This window comes from Suncus etruscus, chromosome 11 (genome assembly GCF_024139225.1).
Source record: "Suncus etruscus isolate mSunEtr1 chromosome 11, mSunEtr1.pri.cur, whole genome shotgun sequence".
NCBI lineage: Eukaryota > Metazoa > Chordata > Mammalia > Eulipotyphla > Soricidae > Suncus > Suncus etruscus.
The window spans coordinates 79,220,309-79,239,556 of record NC_064858.1 but is presented as its reverse complement, the minus strand read 5'-3'; the positions used below and the strand labels follow the sequence as shown (position 1 = coordinate 79,239,556).

The following is a 19,248-nucleotide window of genomic DNA, read 5'->3' as shown; positions in this document are numbered from 1 at the left end:
CTATTCCCTTTTAAGAAGTCCTGCTCCAGCCAGGGAGTTTATTCCTCCTGTAGATGGAATTGAGAAGGTTCCTGGGGGGTGGTGGTGGTGGTACCTGGCCTCAGTTTGCATTCCCAAGTGTCATCTTGTGGTGAAAGAACTCAACTGGCTGGGCATGGCTTTGCATATAGGAGGCCCCAGGCTCCATTCCTGGCACCACATGATCTTATGAAGTTGGGAGTAAATCATGAACACTGATGAGTGTGATCTTCCAAACAAATAGAAACTCAAGTACTGTCCTTGGAACAAGGGGTCAGGCCTGGGGTCCACTGAACAGAACCACTGAACAGGCACTGGGAATGGGGTATGAGCTTGTGGGGATTCATTAGAATTCTGCCCCCATTTCTGGTTCTCTATCCCAGATACATTGTTCTATTGTGGATGACAAACCTAAATCTTATCAGCTTGAAATGACCTCTTACATTTGAGCCTAGGCTGACCTTCCTTGGAGCCAGAAACTGTGCAAGGAATTTGTCTTCCCTGATTGGTGCCAGCCTCTGGAGAGGCTGAAGGACTGAGACCACGGGTTCTTAGCCTTGTTGCTTCTTCCACTCAGTTCTGCTTCTTCCAGCCTAGCTCACACACAGCTCCAAAACACAGAAACTGAAACTGCCCAGCCCTCTCTCTTCTTGAGTTTGATTTCTGTTTGTTTTTCTAACTTCTGCTGGGAAGCTCATTCCTCATGTCATCCTGTTCAGTAAGGGACTCCATGGGTCCCTCCATCCTCCACATTCCTCTTCTCCATCTTCTCCATCTCCCTACCCCCTGCACTTCTAATGTATTCATCTATATTTTCTCTACTCCTTCCCCATCTGCTTCTCCATCTCCCATCTCCTCATCTCCCTGCATCACCAAAGACCTCTAGAACCTCTGAATTTGAGAAAATTCGGAGACTCGAGAAAATTCCAATCAAAAGCCAGGGAGAAATCAAGTAGCACACATTGAGAAGTGGAAAAACACTATTGATTATGCCAATGAACCAAGTAGATCTCTTGAGCCAGATTATAGGCCCAAATCAAAGGCAAGATCTATGTTTTATAGAAGATTTGGTAGAGGATGAGGCATTTACAGGAAGCTGGCAGAAGAGTACAGAAGTAGAAATTCCCAAAACCACTCGAATGACATGGACACATTTGGAATATGTTTCCAGGTTACCAAGGTTACAGAGGAGACTAAGACCATCTCAAGGGCATCCTAAATGACCTCCATGGCTATATCCTGTTACCCAAACTCAAATGACCCTAGGCATATCCTGCTCTCTGGTGTGAAACAGTTTGAAATGTGGTTAAAAAAATTAAATATAAAGTCCTTGGTAGTTCATGGAGTTGGCCTGGCACCTGATGTCTCTTTAGGCAAGTGGGTCTGAGAATTCAGGATAACGGTGAGGCAATGACTCACAGCCAGTCAATAGAAGTCAGGAAACATGAAACTTTATTATAAGGCCCTAACCACCATGTGTGGCTTCTAAACTAAGCCAGCCTCTCTGCACCCAACCTGTCTCATTTCCCCATCCTGTGTCTTCCTCCTGCTTCTTCTCCTCTTGCTGAGCCTCTCTCTCATCCTCCCCCAGGCAAACCCTTAAATTACCAACCAGACCCCTCCCAGCTATGAGAGGGTCTCCCTCTCCAGGTGAGAGAGCCAGGAAGTTGGGGGGAAGGGTAGAAAGAGAGAGGGAGAGATTCAGCAACAGAGGCTCAGCAAGGAAGAAAGCAGCATGGAGAGATGAGAGACAGGATAGATGCCGGAGCAGGCTTAGAAGCCATGTAAGATATGCACATGGAGGTTAGGACCTTAGAGCTTCATGTCTCCTGACTTCTACTGACTGGCTGTGGGTCATTTCCTCGCCATCATCTAGATACCTACAGACCGGTTGTAGGGGCTGTAGGCGCAGTGCAGAGCTGAGAAAGGCCTCACCATTCATCCACCACCATCAAGGATTCTTATTCATTTAATTAATACAACAATATGGATTTGGTCTATTTTCATCATTAGTTTGATAGCCCCCAAAGTTTCCATTTCTGACCCAGGTAGGAACCCTCATTCCTGCTCCTCCTCCTTTTCAAGCCTTCACAGGTGTCCTTCCAGAATCCTCTAACTTAGAAACAAGATCTCCCTGACCCTGGCTCATCCTGGTCATACCTGCAGTCATTCTGCTGAGTTTTGGTCTGGGACCCAGTCTCTCTAATTAGCTGGGGTAGCTGGGTAGGAGATATATGGGGAACAGGGGCTCTCGGGGACTTCTCCCTGATCTTCATTTTTCCTGGTTCTCATCTCATCCCTGGGCCCATCTGAACCTAAAGCTGGAAATTCCTTGCTCCTATCTCCTCTGTAGGAAGCTGGGGTATAGGTCTTGAACTCCGGTGCAGGAGAGTGGCCCTTTCTCAGTCACTAGCAGCTGATCAGGCCTTCTCCCTTTTGCCTGCTCACACCCACATGCCATTTCCTGTGCTGGAGGAGGGCCTGAACTTAGGGGAGTTCAAGTCCTGTCCTCAGATCCAAGTTTCCATCTGCAATGCCAAAGAAAGAAGCGTCTGTGAGTGAGCACGATGTGTGGGTGAGTAAGTCGGTGGCTTGGCGGAGCTTTGGGCTTGAGTCCCAGCCCTGCAGTCTATTGCTGGCAAGATGGTGACCAGGTGACCTAATAATCACTCTGTGACCAGTTTCCTCATCTATGAAGACAGTAAGAATAATTCTGAGTTTTTGGAACTGTGTGAGGATTCCCAGTTCACCCAAGACAGGTTAATACACACTGCAGAGATAGTATAGCAGGTACTAGGTTTACCTAGGTTTAATCCCCAACGTCCCATATGGTCCCCTGATTCCTGCTAAGAGTTCTCTGAGCACTGAGCCAGAGTAGCCTGTGAGTACTACTGGGTGTATCCCCCAAACAAACAAATAACAACAACACAACAACAACAACAACAACAACAACAAAAAGGTTGATTTAATGAACTTCAATGAAAGGACTTCTCAAGGCGGGAATGGACAGTGGGAAATCTGGTGCCCAGGAACAGGCCAGAATCCAGGGATCTCCTGGACTGAGATGTTTTCTAGAATGTGGGACAGTGTAATGCTGAGATTAGAGAAAAGGAGACTTGAACATAGGACTAAAACACTGTGAGGGGGTAGCCTCGAAAGAGTTGGGGATTTGTTACCCTGGAGATGGGGCTGAAGCAGGGAGGTTAGGACTCAAATGCTGTGGTCCTCTTTCTCTTCACCCCGGGATGGCCCCATCTGCTGAGATCTCTGCTGAGCCAGAGAGCAAGGGACCATCCTACAGGGCTTTGGGGCTGGAAGGAGACAAATGCAACCTAACAAGCTTGAGGTTGAAATAGCCATGCATGAAGATTAAAACATTCATATTCACATGTATTGAGTGCTGATGATGGTATTGATCAGAAAGTTTTCTATGGATCCATGGTCCCTAAGGCCATGTTAAATGGGTCTCTTTCCTATTGCCCAGCACCCAGTCTGTTCTTTGTTGGGGTTTCTTGTGAGGTCCTCACTATCTGTCCCACAGCTTCTTGCTCCTTCTACTCTGCATCTGGAATCTCCAAGGGACCCTCTACAGGTCCTCCTGGATCTGGAGCTGTGTGGTGGTCAGAGAGAATGTGACCTGGGGCCGGGTGGGTGAATCAGAAAGTAGAGGAGCACCAGGGCCTGGGAACAAGTGTTGAGGAAGATATACCCCATTTATTTTTAAAACTGGCTCACACCAGATAGCAGGAACTGTTAAGAAGCATCTGAGTATGGGTGACAAGGTATAACCATAGAGTGTATTCTAGGACAATTGAGAAGATCCTAGTCTTGCTCTATAGCCTTGGTAACCTGGGAATATATTCCAATTGTGCTCACGTCTTTGAGGTGGCCCAGACCCTGCTTTGCAAAATAACATACTTGGGTTCTTCTGCTAGCTACTTACATATGCTCCACCCCTACCTCAACAAATATTTTATAAAAGGAAGCTCTTGCCTTTGTTCTGGGCTCAGTGTTTTGAGCAGGAGCTCTGCTGGGTCTGCTGACTTAGTTAAGATAGTGTTCTCCCACTTTTCAAAGCATGCTGCTTGGTTTTTCCCTGGCTTTTGATGGGGATCTTTGCATCAGGAGGACAGGCTGCCTGCTGCTGCAGGGAGGAGGGAGTCTGGCTTCTGCTATACTCAGCTAGCTCCAGAGAATGGGTCTGGGATGTGTCTGTCACAGCCTGGCATAGGGCACTGAGTAACCGAGCGTAAATATCGGTCCAGGGAGGGGTAGAAGGTGCTCCCAAACACTCCTACCACCCCTGTCTACCTGACTGACTCACCAGCTGACATCACTCCAGTCCCGGGGGAGAGAGCCCACTCAGGATGGGGAGAGATAAGGAAGGCTGAGAAAGTGATCACAGCCCCAGGGATGACAGACAAAGGTCAGTGGGAGGTGACAGCTCAGCCAGGAATGCAGGCCAGGGTGGCAGCTGGTACTTTGGGAAGGGCAGGTGTTGTGGCATGGCTGGTGGACCAGAGACCCAGAAAGGCCTCCAGGGACTGTGAGGTGCCTGAGGCTCAGGGATTCCTTCTTACCACACACCTGCTATTCTCACACTACACAGGGGAGACAAAAAATATTGTGTATTAGGAATGGTCCTGTGAGTGCCCTCATCTCTGTCCATAGGAGATACATGAAGTCACTTCCTACTCCTCTGAGCTTGGGGTTGGGCTCGTTCTCCTACTTTCATGGGGTATAGTAATGGCCAAGGGGGGCTTCTGTCTCGTGGGCTCACCTGTGGCTTTGCTCCTTTGCTTCTCCTTTTCCCTGGTGTCCCTGCACTGTGTATTTCTTGCTGTGTCCTTCCTGGAAGGGACTATAGTGAGTAAGGAGGGACAACTTCTGCTCCACCTGCTCTGAAGGTTGTACTTCTCCAGGTCTCCAACAGGGGTTGTTTGTTCTCAGCAGCCCAAGGTAGGGTTTATGGAGGGGACTATCAGAGGTACTCATTGGCCTCTCAACTCCTCCTGAGTCCTTAAAACATGGGCCAGGAAGACAGGAATGTCGGGGTGCTCCATAGGCTCCTGGGACTCAGGCCATGTGCATTTCTTTCCTGTCCATCTTCTGTCAGCCTCCAGAAAGAGGCAGGGATTTGGGGTTCAGGCCAGTTGGAAGCTTCTTATCACTGGGTGTGCTTCCCTCACCCCCAGCTCCTGGGAGTCCAGGCCTGAGGAACCCAAGTGTCCCCCATCAGTTCCTCCACACCGGCATGGATTGGGACCCCATACAAGCTTGTGCCTTACTAGCAGACAATCTTTCTGGGTACGGCCTGGGTCCCCACACTTCACCTGTACCTACCCCTGGACTTGCAGGAGAGAGGTTGTGGGCTGGCTGGGCGGGTGGGACTGGGCAGGCCTGGGCATCCTCTTCAAGGCCCGTTGCCTAACAATCCCTCCCTCACCACCTGCACAGCCCTGGGCCCCAGGGCTTTGGCTTGCGACAGGGGCCTGGGACAAAGCCCACAGAACAGAGCCCCATTGAGTGTGGCCATGGGGCTGGGTGGGAGGAGCCCCTGCTGGTGGGGATGGCGGGGGAGCCCTATCATCCTGTTCCAGGTGAGGAGAACCCTGGGGGAGGTGGCATCTTACCCCAGACAGTCTCAGGGGTGATAACAGAACCAACCCCTCCCTCCTGCTAGGGGACAGGGACTCCCCACACAGCCCACAGAACCCCTCCCTCCATCCTGGGGCGATGGGGCAGGAGTGTGTGTGTTGCCCAGAACCAACCCAGTTGGGAAAAGATAAAAGGCCAAGGTAGGCCACAGCTCCCCGCTTCTCCCAGCTCTTCCTCCCAGCTCTCAGAGACTCCTCTGCAGTCATGCGCTCCTCCATGTCTCGGCAGACCTTCTCCACCAAGGGGGGCTTCAGCTCCAACTCTGCCTGTGGTGGTGGTGGTGGCTCCAGGGCCCGCACCAGCTTTAGCTCCGTGACTGTGTCCCGGAGTGGGGGCAGCGGTGGAGGCACCCGTTGTGGCCCCAGCATGGGCGGCTTTGGCAGCCGCAGTCTCTACAACTTGGGGGGCAACAAGAGCATCTCGGTCAGTGTGGCCGGAGGAGCATCCTCGGCTCGTGGCCTGGGCGGCTTCAGCCTGGGCGGTGGGGCCTACATGGGTTTGGGCGCTGGTAGGCAGACGATGGGTCCAGTGTGTCCCCCTGGGGGCATTCAAGAGGTCACAGTCAACCAAAGCCTGCTGACCCCCCTCCATGTGGAGATTGACCCCGAGATCCAGAGGGTGCGCACCCATGAACGGGAGCAGATCAAGACTCTGAACAACAAGTTTGCCTCCTTCATCGACAAGGTGAGTGAGGCTGGAGGGGAGGGGCTCCTTGGAATGTAGCAGTCGGTACCATGGATGCTGAGTTGGTGCCAGTGCAGGTGGAGTCAGGGAATGACTTTCTAGCGGCTTCGCACAAGAACAGGGGATGCCTGGATGGCAGAGATGGCAGAGACATTCTCCAGGGCCTCTATAGAAACTGCTCAAGTTATTGGCGCTTTCCTGTGAGGCCATTGACCAGGACCCCCTACACGTCATCACTGGGCTTCCCAGGGCTTCCCTTCCAACCATCACAGAATAGTCACATTGCTCATTTAAATGGTGGGGTTCTTCTCTGTTCCTTTTAGTGGGGAACCTGCTTCTAGCATCAAGGTATTCAAGTGTCCTCAGAGGAGGCCTCAGGACAGACATAATAGGGACCCAACTGGAGGTGGCCTTAGGCGAAGCCCGCTGTTGGCTTTTATTTCTTGCTGTCCCAGCGCAGAAGCACAGTTTGAGGTGGATCACAAGGAGGGTGGTCTCTGGTCACAGTGCCCAGGGATGAGCCTGGCTGGGAACAGCTACAGCCTCCAGGCTGACAGGGAATTGTCTACCTCTGTCCAGAGTGCACAGGTAATAGGAAACATCTGGTGGAAAACTGCTTTAGTTTACAGGATCCCTGGGAATATTCTTACCCCCTTTCTCTTTGGGGGTTCCAGTATGCCATGAGGAGTCAGAGGAAGTATTATTGTACACATTTTAGAAGAGAAAGCTACACTGTGGACTTACTGACTTGAAAGACTTGTCCAGGTTCATGCAGGTGCTTGCTTTTGGGCTCCACAGTGCTTGGCCCTAGGAGGTGTCACTGGTGTTCAGGACAGATGCACTTGCAGTGCGGTGTCTGGGCCACATTACACAGCAGGGCTAAGGAGGTGGGACCTGAAGGGACTAGCTGTGGGAGCAGGACAAGTCCGCCCACCTGCCTCACCTTCCTTCCAGTGACTTTTGCTCCTCTTGTGGGACAGCCTCTGTGGCCAAAGGTGTAAAAACCTTTCACATGGCTCTCAGGATCAACCTGGATCTGGGTCTTGAGAGGAGGCTGGGGGTCTGGGATCTTGGAGCCCTGATAGGGCAAGGAAACCTTTTGGAGTCTATAGACATAGGTGTGAGCCTTGGTATTTATTAAAGAACCCAACTGAGATTGGAGCAATAAACAGCAGGTAGAACACTTGACTTGCACACAGCTGACCTGAGGTTGATTTCAGCATCCCATATGGTCTCCCAAGCCCACAAGGATTAATTCCTCAATACAGAGCCAGAATTAACCCCTGAATAATGACAGATATGGATCCCAAACAAACAAACAAACAAAAAAACAACCAAAAAGAACCCAATTTTCAAACATGTCAAACTTACATAATATTTGCCAGAATAGCTTGTTCTACTACTGAATAAACTTTCATCCAGGTTCATTAAATTTTAGCACTTAGTTATATTTTGTTATATTCCCTATATACACACATATGCATATACATCTGTACATACGCATACATGTGTAATACATTTTATGTATGTGTCTGTATTTTTTAGTGGTGAAATCTGGGGCAGAATTAGAGCTCAGAGACATTGATCTAGTCCACTTTACCCAAGGTGAGTGATTAAGACTTGATTAAGTTAGGACTTGATTAAGGTTGCCAACTAGCAAGGGATGGAATTAGGGCAATTATGTTGGGAACTCATTAGTTCCTTTTCATCAGTGAATTGTCTTGTCCAGCCAAGAAAGTCTGTTGAGGAACTTCTTCCCCAAGCAAGATTATGGCCCTGCCTGGTTGTGAGGATGGTCTCTCTTTCTTTACCCCTCCTCTGTAGTAGGTTGTGTGACCAGCCCACTCTTCTTGCTTTCACCCAGGTGCGCTTTCTGGAGCAGCAGAATAAGGTGCTGGAGACCAAGTGGGCACTGCTACAGGAGCAGGGCCAGAACTCGGGTGTCACCAGGAATAATGTGGAACCCCTTTTTGAGGCCTACATAAGCACCTTGCGAAGGACTCTGGACAACCTTCAAAATGAGCGGGGCAGGCTGGACTCGGAGCTGAAGAATGTACAGGATCTTGTGGAGGACTTTAAGAGCAAGTAAGGCGGGCTGGGCAGGCTTCAGTCATGGGGCTGGGGAGAAGGCACTTCGGGGAGCTCTTCATTGGAGGGTCAGCCTAGGCTCAGAGTCTCAGGACCTGCTCCGGGAAGAGCACAGAAAGAGTCACTTCCCCTCCATGCTTAGACCTTTACTTGCTGCCTCCTGAAGAACTGTCACACTTATTTTTGTTTGTCACTAAAAAACAAACTAGTATGAGAAAGGAAGAATAAGAAAACGAACTTTTATATTCTATCCCTCCAGCTTGAATATTCATAGACTCATTGCCAATCTTGACTCATCTGTCCCCTACTCTCATTTTGTTTCTTCCCTATTGTCTTGCAGCAATAATGTCATTTTAATTGTGAATATTCATTGTAGTTCATTTGCCTAACAACTTTATAAATTGTAGTGACAATGCTACCACTACACCTAAAATTTTTTAGACAGCAATTTCTCAATATCTACTAACTATCCAATCAGTTTTGATTTTCAAAGTATAAATCATAAATATAGTTTGTTTCAATTAAGAGTCACACAAACGGGGCCGGAGAGATAGCATGGAGGTAAGGCGTTTGCCTTTCATGCAGAAAGTCATCAGTTCAAATCCCGGCGTCCCATATGGTCCCCCGTGCCTGCCAGGAGCAATTTCTGAGCATGGAGCCAGGAATAACCCCTGAGCACCGCCGGGTGTGACCCAAAAAAAAAAAAAAAAAAAAAAAAAAAAAAAAAAAAAGAGTCACACAAGGAGTCCATTGTATGGTGGATACTGTAAAGTCTGATCTTTCCTAACTTTTCTGTTAACTTCATAATGACAACTTCTAACTTAGTGTGTCAACAAAAGCACTTGGGGGAGAAGCTTATTGTCTTAAGTGCCATCCTGCTGTTGAAAGTCAGTGCAAAGGTGAGCTGCTGTTGACATAGCTTCACCTGCTCCTATACCTCCTCCTTAGGGCTCAAGTCCAGGGAGTTGACTACTTTTGATTGCCATATTATTGCAAAGATTTGATATTCAGGTTTCTAAAGGGAGAGAGAGAAATACATACTAAAAAAAAAAAGACATTCCAAGTTACTCTTCTGGCCCAATGCAGTTAAAATTGATATGCTTGGTGAGAGAAGGTCTTATGGCTTCCTTCAGCCAGTTGGATCTGAGGTTCTTTGAAGGCAGAATTGGGTAGAGAGTGACTTATATATATCTCTGTGAACCAGGTACGAGGATGAAATTAATAAGCGCACTGCTGCAGAAAACGATTTTGTGATGCTCAAGAAGGTGAGAGGGTTATGTGGGGGACAGGTGCCCAGTGATTTAGAGATGAGCCAGAGTCCAGGACTGAGATGTCTACTCACTCTCCTACCCCCAGGATGTGGATACTGCCTACATGGGCCGAACAGACCTGCAGGGTCAAGTGGGCAGTTTGACCCAGGAGATCGAGTTCCTGAATCATCTGTATGAGATGGTGAGTTGGCCAAGGAACCAAGGGATAGTGACCCTGGGATTGGGGATTGTCCTTAAGGCCTGGTCCAGTGCAATGTGACTGACAGAAGGTAGAACTTCAGTATTCAATGACCTTGAATTAATGGCTTAGATTAAGTTCTTTGGATGAGTCAGGCCCTGGGCTAAGCTTTATATATAATTCTCAGAAAAATTTATAATATGTGTATTCTGATAGTCAAGGGGCACTGAGTCAGATTCCAAGAAACATGTTCACTGCTAGTGAGATGCCTTGTGGGGAGAACTGAAGAATTAGCATAGTATGGAAGGAACTTATGCATAGGGCCTACCAAGGTTCATTCCTTGACACCCTAACTGGTTCCCTGAGTTTGGCTAGGAGCGATCCCTGAGGGTACAACCTGGAGAAGAAAAAGAAAGGAAGACACACACACACACACACACACATACAGAGAGAGAGAAAGAGAGAGAGACAGACAGACAGCTGGGTTCCTCTGCTCCTCTGTGCACTCTGTAATACCACAGGGATCGGGGAGCAGAGACAGGCAGAGATGGACAACTGAGATTTCAGATTTCAGGCGAGGTGAGGAGGGGTTTGTCAATCATAGAATTCAGGTGGGATCTCAAGAAATAAGTTTTATTTTTTTTAGGATGTGAGTGAGAGCGTGAAGTCAAATGCAAATTGGCCACAGAATCTGAGACTGAGAAGGAATGGTTTGAAGCTTCAGTTAGCTTTTTACTTGCTGTGAGTCTTTTTATAAACCCCCCTGCCAGCAGCTGCCCAAGCACTATTTGAATACCTCTGGAGGCAGGGAACTTGTTCTTTCTAGAGCAGACATTTCCTTCCTTGGACAGTGCAATTAGAGAGTGGATTTGGGTCTGCTTCTGCCTGGCTGTTTCTTACCTGGGCTACACTTGTCTATGTTTTGAATGTGACACAGTTCCCTAAAGATCAACTCTTTTATTTATTTATTTATTTATTTATTTATTTATTTATTTATTTATTTATTTATTTTGGGCCACACCTGGCGGTGCTCAGGGGTTACTCCTGGTTCTGTGCTCAGAAATCGCTCCTGATAGGCTCAGGGGACCATATGGGATGCCAGGAATCAAACACAGGTCTGTCTCAGTTGGCCACATACAAGACAAATGCCCTACTGATGTGCTATCTCACCAGCCTCAAGACCAATTCTTTAGAGGTCAGCATAATTTCAGGACTGACCCTGTGGCCTATAAAGAAGTTCAGGGTTCTGAGTGCTCTTCATGTGGCCCAACACTGCTCTGCCTTTGTGTTCTCTTTAGAAGCTTTTTCACAACACTTGCTCTTTAATGCCTTCCTGTCCTTGGCAGGTGCAAAGTACTGAGTTCAATCTGTGGTACAGATTTCCCCACAGCATAGCACAGTGGCTCTGGGGATTTCCAGTGCCCATAACTCCTCAGTTTTTTACACCAGTCAGTCAGGCATCCATCCACTCCCTTCAAATTCCTGATTTTGGGAAGTTGAGGCAAGGCTTAAGGACTCTCTTTTTTATCTTTGACATATTAATAGTGACTTCATTATTGGTTTTAGGGAGATGTGGGCACCTTGAAACTGGATTCTTTATTTCACATATGGGATCTGCCCAGTGGATAACTGGGTATATCAGTGGGGCCTCAGCTCTGGGTGACCCACAGGGCTTAGAAAATCTAAGCATGGTTATTTGTGATCATTTCAGTTTATCAGTGACACACATGTCCAGACAGACAGGCCAAGTCCAATATCCATATCTTCAGTGGACACAGCACCAGGCTGACCTCATCCTTCTCAATAATCAGAGCTGTTCTGGGGCTCCTGCTCCTCACATTGCCCCCTAACCACACATCATAGGGCCACACATTTCTGTTTTGTTTTCAAAAAAGCTGTGAAAGGCTGTCGGCTAACTCATGGCAGTCCTTTAGCAGTTGGGGAAAGACTGGAAGAAAATAAAATCCCCTTGTCTTGCCTCTTCATCAGGGAACTCTGGCTCTGTCTTATGTACACTTTCTATAATTCCTTCTAGAGGTTTCTAGATCAGCATTAAGTTTAATTTGGACATTCCTTCACTTTTTCCCTTTGAGAAATCAGGACATTGGCTGTCTGGGATTTTGGAATCTTCCTTCTCTTCTCATAGAGCTCCTCTGGCATCTGAGGATCCTTAGAAATGACTGTTCTTTCAGGAGAAACTGCTTATCTGTCTTGGGCAAGATCTCTCCTACACTGTGTTTGTTTTGGGTTTCCATTTTCTCCCAAGCATCCTGCCCTTTCCAGTTTGATGACTGCCTTGATGGAAAAGCAAAGGTAGACATAGATGAGTTGTTGGCCTTCCAGTCTCTCTACTTCCCACCTAGGCCCCACCCACCTGCAGTGCCTGGGGTTCCAACACCTCCATTCACTATCTCTTCTCAATAGAGATTGTACCAAGAACCTTCATAGGGCAATAGAAGATAGAGTCCCTCTCTTTGGGTGGTTGGATAGGGATCTGCAGTCTGGTTTTGGGTGACAGCAGATGGGATGGGGTTGTTGCTGAGGTACATGCAGGCTGTGGTTGAGCCTTCCTGTTAGAGCTGGTGGAGTTCATGAGAGAGAGCACCCAAGTGGAAGGAAAGAAGGTGCCTGTACTGGAGTGGGGGAGGCATCCTTTATCCTTCCGCTTTAGCACAGTATTTGGGAGCAGCAGGTAGGCTGGGGATCATGTGTAGGGAGGTTGTGTGAAGAGGAATCATGGATAGTGAGCTTCAGGACAAGCCAGGATCCCTTCCTGTCACATTTCTTGACAGACCATGTTCTCCAGCTGCCTCATTCATACCAGTCTTCAGGAGCAACTAGTGATGTCAGGTCTGCTTTAGGTCAGGCAACATGTCATGAAAACCCAGAAGACCCACCATAGACCCTGGTTCTTGGAGGCAGGAAAGCTACATCTTGGCCTCCCACAAGCCAGAATGGGTGTGGTCCCTGTGGACTTCATCTCCTGATTAAATGGCCTTTCTCTTTGGGTCCTTGCCATGACTAATGTTCTCCATGCTCTCTACCTAAATAACTGGTATCCCTAAATAATGGATGCCCTGTTATGTAGGAGACCCCATTATTTCGGAGACCTTCCTCCTCATCTCTGTTTATCATGAAGCCTGTTTTTTTCATGTTCACCCTGTTACACATGGGTAGGTGAAAAGTTTTGCCTCCTATTGGCCTTCAAAATCCAGAGTTCATTTACCCCACACCACTCTAGGATGGGACCATGGAAGGACCCTGAACTGCAGAGGGAGAGTGGGAGGAGAGCAACAAAATTTTGGCTGTGACACAAATGGTGTTCTTCATTGTCAATATGCCTCATGAGTGTTAGATAAGACTTTTCAAAGAGGTCTGGAAGGTATTCAGCTATTGTACAGAAGATAAAATAGAGAAATTGTGGGGTTTCAACTACCTGGTACAGTTTTGGCTGTTTCTGGAGTTCTAGTCTTTTCTTGTTTATTTTTGGGACAGGCTTTCTACATACCTCACTCAATGACATTGCTATGATAGTTCTCAGTGTTGTTTTGGACCACACCCTGTGGCACACAGGGGTTATTTCTTGTTCTTTGCTCAGAAATCACTCCTGATAGGCTTGGGAGACCATATGGGATGCTGGGAATCAAACCCTGGTCTGTCCCAGGTCAGCCTGCAAGGCAAACACCTTGCGCTGTGCTATTGCTCCCACCTCCAGAGCTCTAGTCTTTAACTCAACTGTGAAAGTTTCAAAAATGGGGTTTCAGCCCTCCCCTCCTTACAAGTCTTACTTATAAGACTAACTGACTCAGTCAGCATGGCTATCATTTTTGGCTCTTTTGTCAAGTTCTGTGATCAGACTCCCTAGATTTAAGCCTGGGCTCCCTAGTTAAGAGTTTTTGTGGAGCCGAAGAGATAGCATGGAGGTAGGGTGTTTGCCTTGCATGCAGAAGGATGGTGATTCGAATCCCGGCATCCCATATGGCCTTCCCCCCCCCCCCCCCCGAGCCTGCCAGGGGAGATTTTTGAGCATAGAGCCAGGAGTTACCCCTGAGTGCTGCTGGGTGAGACCCCCCAAAAACAAAAAACAAACCAAAAAAATAGTTTTTTTTGTGATTCTGGGTGAGTTAAACTTTGACTACTGGGAAATAGAAGAGCAGCTTACCACTTCTCACAATAGCCAACAGCTGTTTGAATTCTTATCACACAGCTGGCTGCCCTGGTGGGCCAGTGTGGGAGGGCAGAATACAAAGGGGGTGTATTCTCCTCCCCCCTGGAGTCATAGAACATTCAGCAGATGAGTGATTTTTATTTTCAGAAAACTTTCTGTTAGTTGCTTTCACTTACAATGCTAACTTTCAATAAGTCACCAAAGTTAATGAGGCAACAAGATAGGCAGAAATTAAGTTAATTTATTAGGCAAAAAATGAAGTTAACTGGGCAATAAATTAGGCTTTAAAAAAGAGGGAAAGCTACTCTTCATGCCACTTTTTATAGAGAAAATACAGATCAGTTTTATTTAGAGCAAAGATAAAGAAAGTCTTGATTATACTATAAGAAAATCAGTGACAGGTTTTGACTCTGTTCAAACAGCAGACGCGCTGAAAATTTTTTTGCATCCACCCAACTCATACTTTTTATGGTTTTATTTTTTTGGGTGGAGGATCACATCCTTTGATACTTGGGCTTATTCCTGATTCTGCTCTGTGTTCAGTAGTCCTGGTGACACTCAGGGGATCATGTATAGTGCTGGCAATTAGAAAGGAGATTGGTAAATGTGAGGCATGTACTTTAACCCCTGAACAATCTCTCTGGCCCTGGATGAATGAACTGGTTTTGGGAACTTTATGGACTGGAAGCCCTTTAAGAAAGATAGAGGCAGTCTCTTCTGGGAGCCACAACAGTAATGGCCTAGCCTCTAGCTGACTTCAAAGCTAGAATACAGGAGCAGCTGGTAGAGCTGCCTTTATTCCAGGGCTGGGAACACAGAGAAGCCTGAGAACATCTGGCACTCTCATCTGCTGCACATTCTAGAAGCCCATTGGGCTTTGTTTCTCAGCAGCTGGTGCCAGCCTGAACTGAGACTGGATGGTCTCAGACTGGGTGGCCTTGCATGTGCCATGGCTCTTCTCCAACATCTTCCCTCGTCTCCCTAACATCAGGACTGTAACAAGTGGGCAGCAGTTCATTTCTTGGCTATCAGTAGCCCTGTACAGGAGCCTTTCCTCAATCTAATAGAACACTTGTCACCTGCTGTGGCTGGGCCTGACTTTAGTTTGTCCTATGATTCAGGAGCATAAAAATCCTAAGTCCTTTCCTTCACCGCTTCCCTGATCTCTGGGCAGCCCATAAACACACACAAAATAGAACCCTTTAAACAGTGAGAGGTACTGAGGCCTTCCTGTGAAGTGGCAGCTCCCCTCCAGGATGTTGAGTAGAGGAAGCACAGATGTTGGGGATCCCTGAGAAGCCGTATTCCCCTCCTGCACCCCTGCTGCCACCTATCTGGGAGTGCAGGTGGCAGCTCTCTCTGCTTTTTCAGGAAATGAGCCAAGTGCAGACCCACGTGTCTGACACCAATGTTATCCTGTCTATGGACAACAACCGCTCCCTGGACCTGGACAGCATCATCGCAGAGGTCAAGGCCCAATACGAGCTCATTGCTCAGAAGAGCCGGGCTGAGGCTGAGGCCTGGTACCATTCCAAGGTGAGGGGAGGGGCTGGCTCAGGACCAAACACTGGTATGAATGGACATGGAATGGCCCTGCCCTGAAAAGGGTTATGCCATGGGATCCCCTGGAGGCTCCATAGGTTCAGACACATGACACACCCGGTCTCTAGCTATGAGGGTCCTGGGGCCAAACATTCCTGACATAGGTCTGAAACCAATAATGCTCACTCCCCTTCTCTTTGACTTCCAGTATGAGGAGTTGCAGGTGACGGCTGGGAAGCATGGTGATAACCTTCGGGACACCAAGAATGAGATTGCTGAGCTCACCCGCACAGTGCAGAGGCTGCAAGGGGAGGTGGATGCTGCCAAGAAGCAGGTAAGCCTCTGGGTGGGAGTCTGGGGGAGGCAGAAGCCTCCAAACAGATACTCTTGGGTGGTCATGTGTCTTTCACAGAAGAAGAAATTGAGGTTTAGAGAGGGACAGAGACTTGTCAAAGACCACACAGTAGATTAGTGGTAGAGCAGGAGAGACACTTTCCTTTCTATTTTATTTTTTTATTCAAACAGCGACATTCAGTTGGCTATCAAGGAAAGAATAGCAATATTTACACAACCAGTTTGAATGTTTCTTGGCTTATTTTCAATAGGGAACTTGAATCATAATGTCACCAAAAGGTGGGACAGGACTGGTAACATTTAATAAATGGGTTGTTCTTGAATCCCCTAGGCTTGGGTGTCTTGTTCTTATAGGACTCAGTTACAACTAAATCAATGATTTCTCCTCTCCAGGAGGTCAAGTCCTAGTCTCAGAGTTCAAGGGTTTTGGCACCACTGTTAACTGAATCAAGGGTTGACTAACAAGTGTGGGTTCCTTAAAACTTTAATGAAGACTATGCTTAATAGTGAGGCTTCTCCTTTCTATTTGTCTCCTCTGAGACACTTGGCTAAGCTACAGATGACAACATTAATGTTAGACTCAGTAAGGACCAGTCCTGGGTGCTATATGAGTTGCTTGTGCATTAGTGTCTCAGATACTTTCCTTCCGCTTCTCTTCATCCCATTCATTTGAAGCAGTCTATGTATGCAACATGGGCATGTATGTATGTACAGTGTGTGTACACATGTGCATGCCTTCATGTATGTGTGTGTACTTGGGGGGATATTGAGGCTTGGATGAGGGCAGAGAGATGAATGTGGTGGCCCTGATAGAGGATGTTTCTAACCCAGCTTCCTCCCTGACAGTGCCAGCAGCTGCAGACTGCCATCGCAGAGGCAGAGCAGCGAGGGAACCTGGCTTTGAAGGACGCACAGAAGAAGCTTGGTGACCTGGAGACTGCCCTGCAGAAGGCCAAGGAGGAGCTGGCCCGGCTGCTGCGTGACTACCAGGATCTTGTGAACGTGAAGCTGGCCCTGGACATGGAGATTGCCACCTACCGCAAGTTGCTGGAGAGTGAGGAGAGCCGGTGAGCACCTTTAGCCCTGAAGAGTGGGCTTTCCCCCTTGCCCTGCACCCTCTTCTCCACCCCTTTATGGCAGGTGCATTTGGTGTTGGGACAGGGCAGAGGGGTGAATCAGGGTTGGGCCCCTAAATCATCCCCAAGGACACTTCTACTTAGGGTCATTCCTTTTCTCAACTGTCTCTGCCCCTTTCAGTAACTAGTGGTCCAGTGGGCACTTGGTTTCTTCCTTCAGGTCCCTGCACAGGGAAGCTATGAGAAAATTTTCTGCTGCCCACCAGGAAGGGTCATGAGAACCCGCAGCACCCCTTATACCCCCTTCTTGTTTGTGGGCCTGGAACCTTTATAAAGCCTGGGTGGGGGAAGAGGACAGGGCACTGCTGGGGCTCAGGGTCACCTGCCTCTTACCTCTCCTGGTCTGTTTGTTTTCCCAGGATGTCTGGAGAGTGTCCTAGTGCTGTCAGCATCTGTGAGTATTCACTGCCCTGCCCCTGACAGTCCCAGTCCTCAGTCCAATCCCTACCCAGTCTGTGCACCATGTCATAACCCTTGTCTGCTTGACAAGGCAGGGCAGCTTAGGGAATGAGCTTCCTTGCTTAGCTTCACTTATTTATTTTGGGACTACTCCTGGCAATGCTCAGGGAACATGAGGTGCTGAGATTGATGCCTGGGCTTCCTCATGCACAGCCGGCACACTAACCTTTAGAGTCATCTCCCAAGCTCCTGACCCAGATTCTTTACCCCATGGCACTGCTGCCAAATTGGCAGTACTCCTCTCCCTTCTGATTTCTGGATGTTCCTCAGCCCTTTCTCAGCAGGAATCCTGCCCAGCTCCTTTTTTTTTCTTTTCATTTTGTTTTGTTTTGGGGCTACACCATGTGGTATTCAGGAATTATTACTGGTGGGGCTTGGGGAACCATATATGGTGCTGGGGATTGAACCAGGGTTGGCCTCTTGCAAGGCCACTGTCCTATTTACTATGGCTCTGACCTTTATCCAAACTCTTGCCTTGCAGCGGTGACTGGCAACTCCACCACAGTGTGCGGAGGCAGTGCAGGAAGCTTCAGAGGTGGCATCTCCCTGGGTGGTGGTGGTGGGGCCAGCATGGGCTACGGTACAACCAAAGGAGGGTCCATGTCTGGAGGCACGTCCATCCTGAGGAAGACCACCACTCTTCAGACATCCAGCCGGAGATATTAGCTGCAAGCCATGGCCTCTGCAGACCCCTCCTGTGTTCCCTATGTCTTACCCCAAACCATAGCCCAGAGAGCAATGGTCAGTGTTTGCTCCAGACCCTTACTGGTGTGTAGCTCCAGAAGGCTCTTGCTTACCCAGGATCCCCTTGGTTCTCAGAGGAACGGGAAGAGAGGCTAAGGCACCAGCCTGAACATGTTTGGTGATTGGGGGTGACTTTTAGGCAACTAAAGGAAGGCTGAATCTCTCAGGCTCTCTCAACTTCCCTCACCTCATTGGTTCCTGAGCTGAGCCCAGACCCACCCCATCCCTGTACCTACTTGCATCTCCTCCCTGACTGTGCCTGAGAGTGTCTCAATAAATGGCAGTTGCAGCTAATAGTGTGTGTGTGTGTGTGTGTGTGTGTGTGTCTGTCTGTCTGTCTGTCTGTCTGATCTGTGTACCTGGTATCCTGAACCCTCAGCTCAGGGTTCCGAGGCACATGTGGGATGGGGACTTGCCCCACACACCAATTCTTTTTTCTCAGGATCCAGGGCTTCTTGCAGTTTCTCGGGCCAGCCCAACTCCTGGACACTGCCTGTTACTCAGCTCCTCCGTGTATGCCCCAAGCCCTCCCCTGTGGGAAAGAGGGCAACAGCAGCTGAGAGATCTTGGGCTCAGAGCTGGGTACATTAGGATTTATTTCCTAGTTCTGCGTTTTATTAGCTGTGTGGCCTTGGACATCTTATTGGAGCCTATTTCCCCTTGGTGGAAGCAGGAAGTGAGGAAAGATGGTACAGGAGGGCCCTTAACAGAACAGAGTCCCTCAGCACCTCCTCTCCTAGCTCCTGCTTCTCTCGTGTTTCTCAATCCTGATCATTTCCCTCTGAGCCGTTATGCCCAGACATCAGTCAAAATTTACACTCAATTCAGACTTTGCTGTTCAGAAATGAACTACTTTCCCTGTAACCTGCACAGCAACCCTAGTATCCTGTTCAGGGGCAGGGGTGCACATGGTCCCCTTTGACAGGTGAGGCATGAAATGTTCCTGAA

The 19,248-nt window shown here is 48.4% G+C and overlaps 1 protein-coding gene across 1 annotated transcript; it reads left to right on the top strand.

Moving 5' to 3' along the window:
- The first annotated feature begins 5,880 nt into the window (after positions 1-5,880).
- On the top strand, positions 5,881-18,222 carry KRT79 (keratin 79). Its single transcript, XM_049783447.1, has 9 exons — positions 5,881-6,360; positions 8,225-8,445; positions 9,653-9,713; positions 9,805-9,900; positions 15,437-15,601; positions 15,816-15,941; positions 16,808-17,028; positions 17,457-17,491; positions 18,038-18,222. The coding sequence occupies exons 1-9, from the start codon at positions 5,881-5,883 to the stop codon at positions 18,220-18,222; spliced, it is 1,590 nt and encodes a 529-aa protein (XP_049639404.1).
- The last annotated feature ends 1,026 nt before the right edge of the window (positions 18,223-19,248 follow it).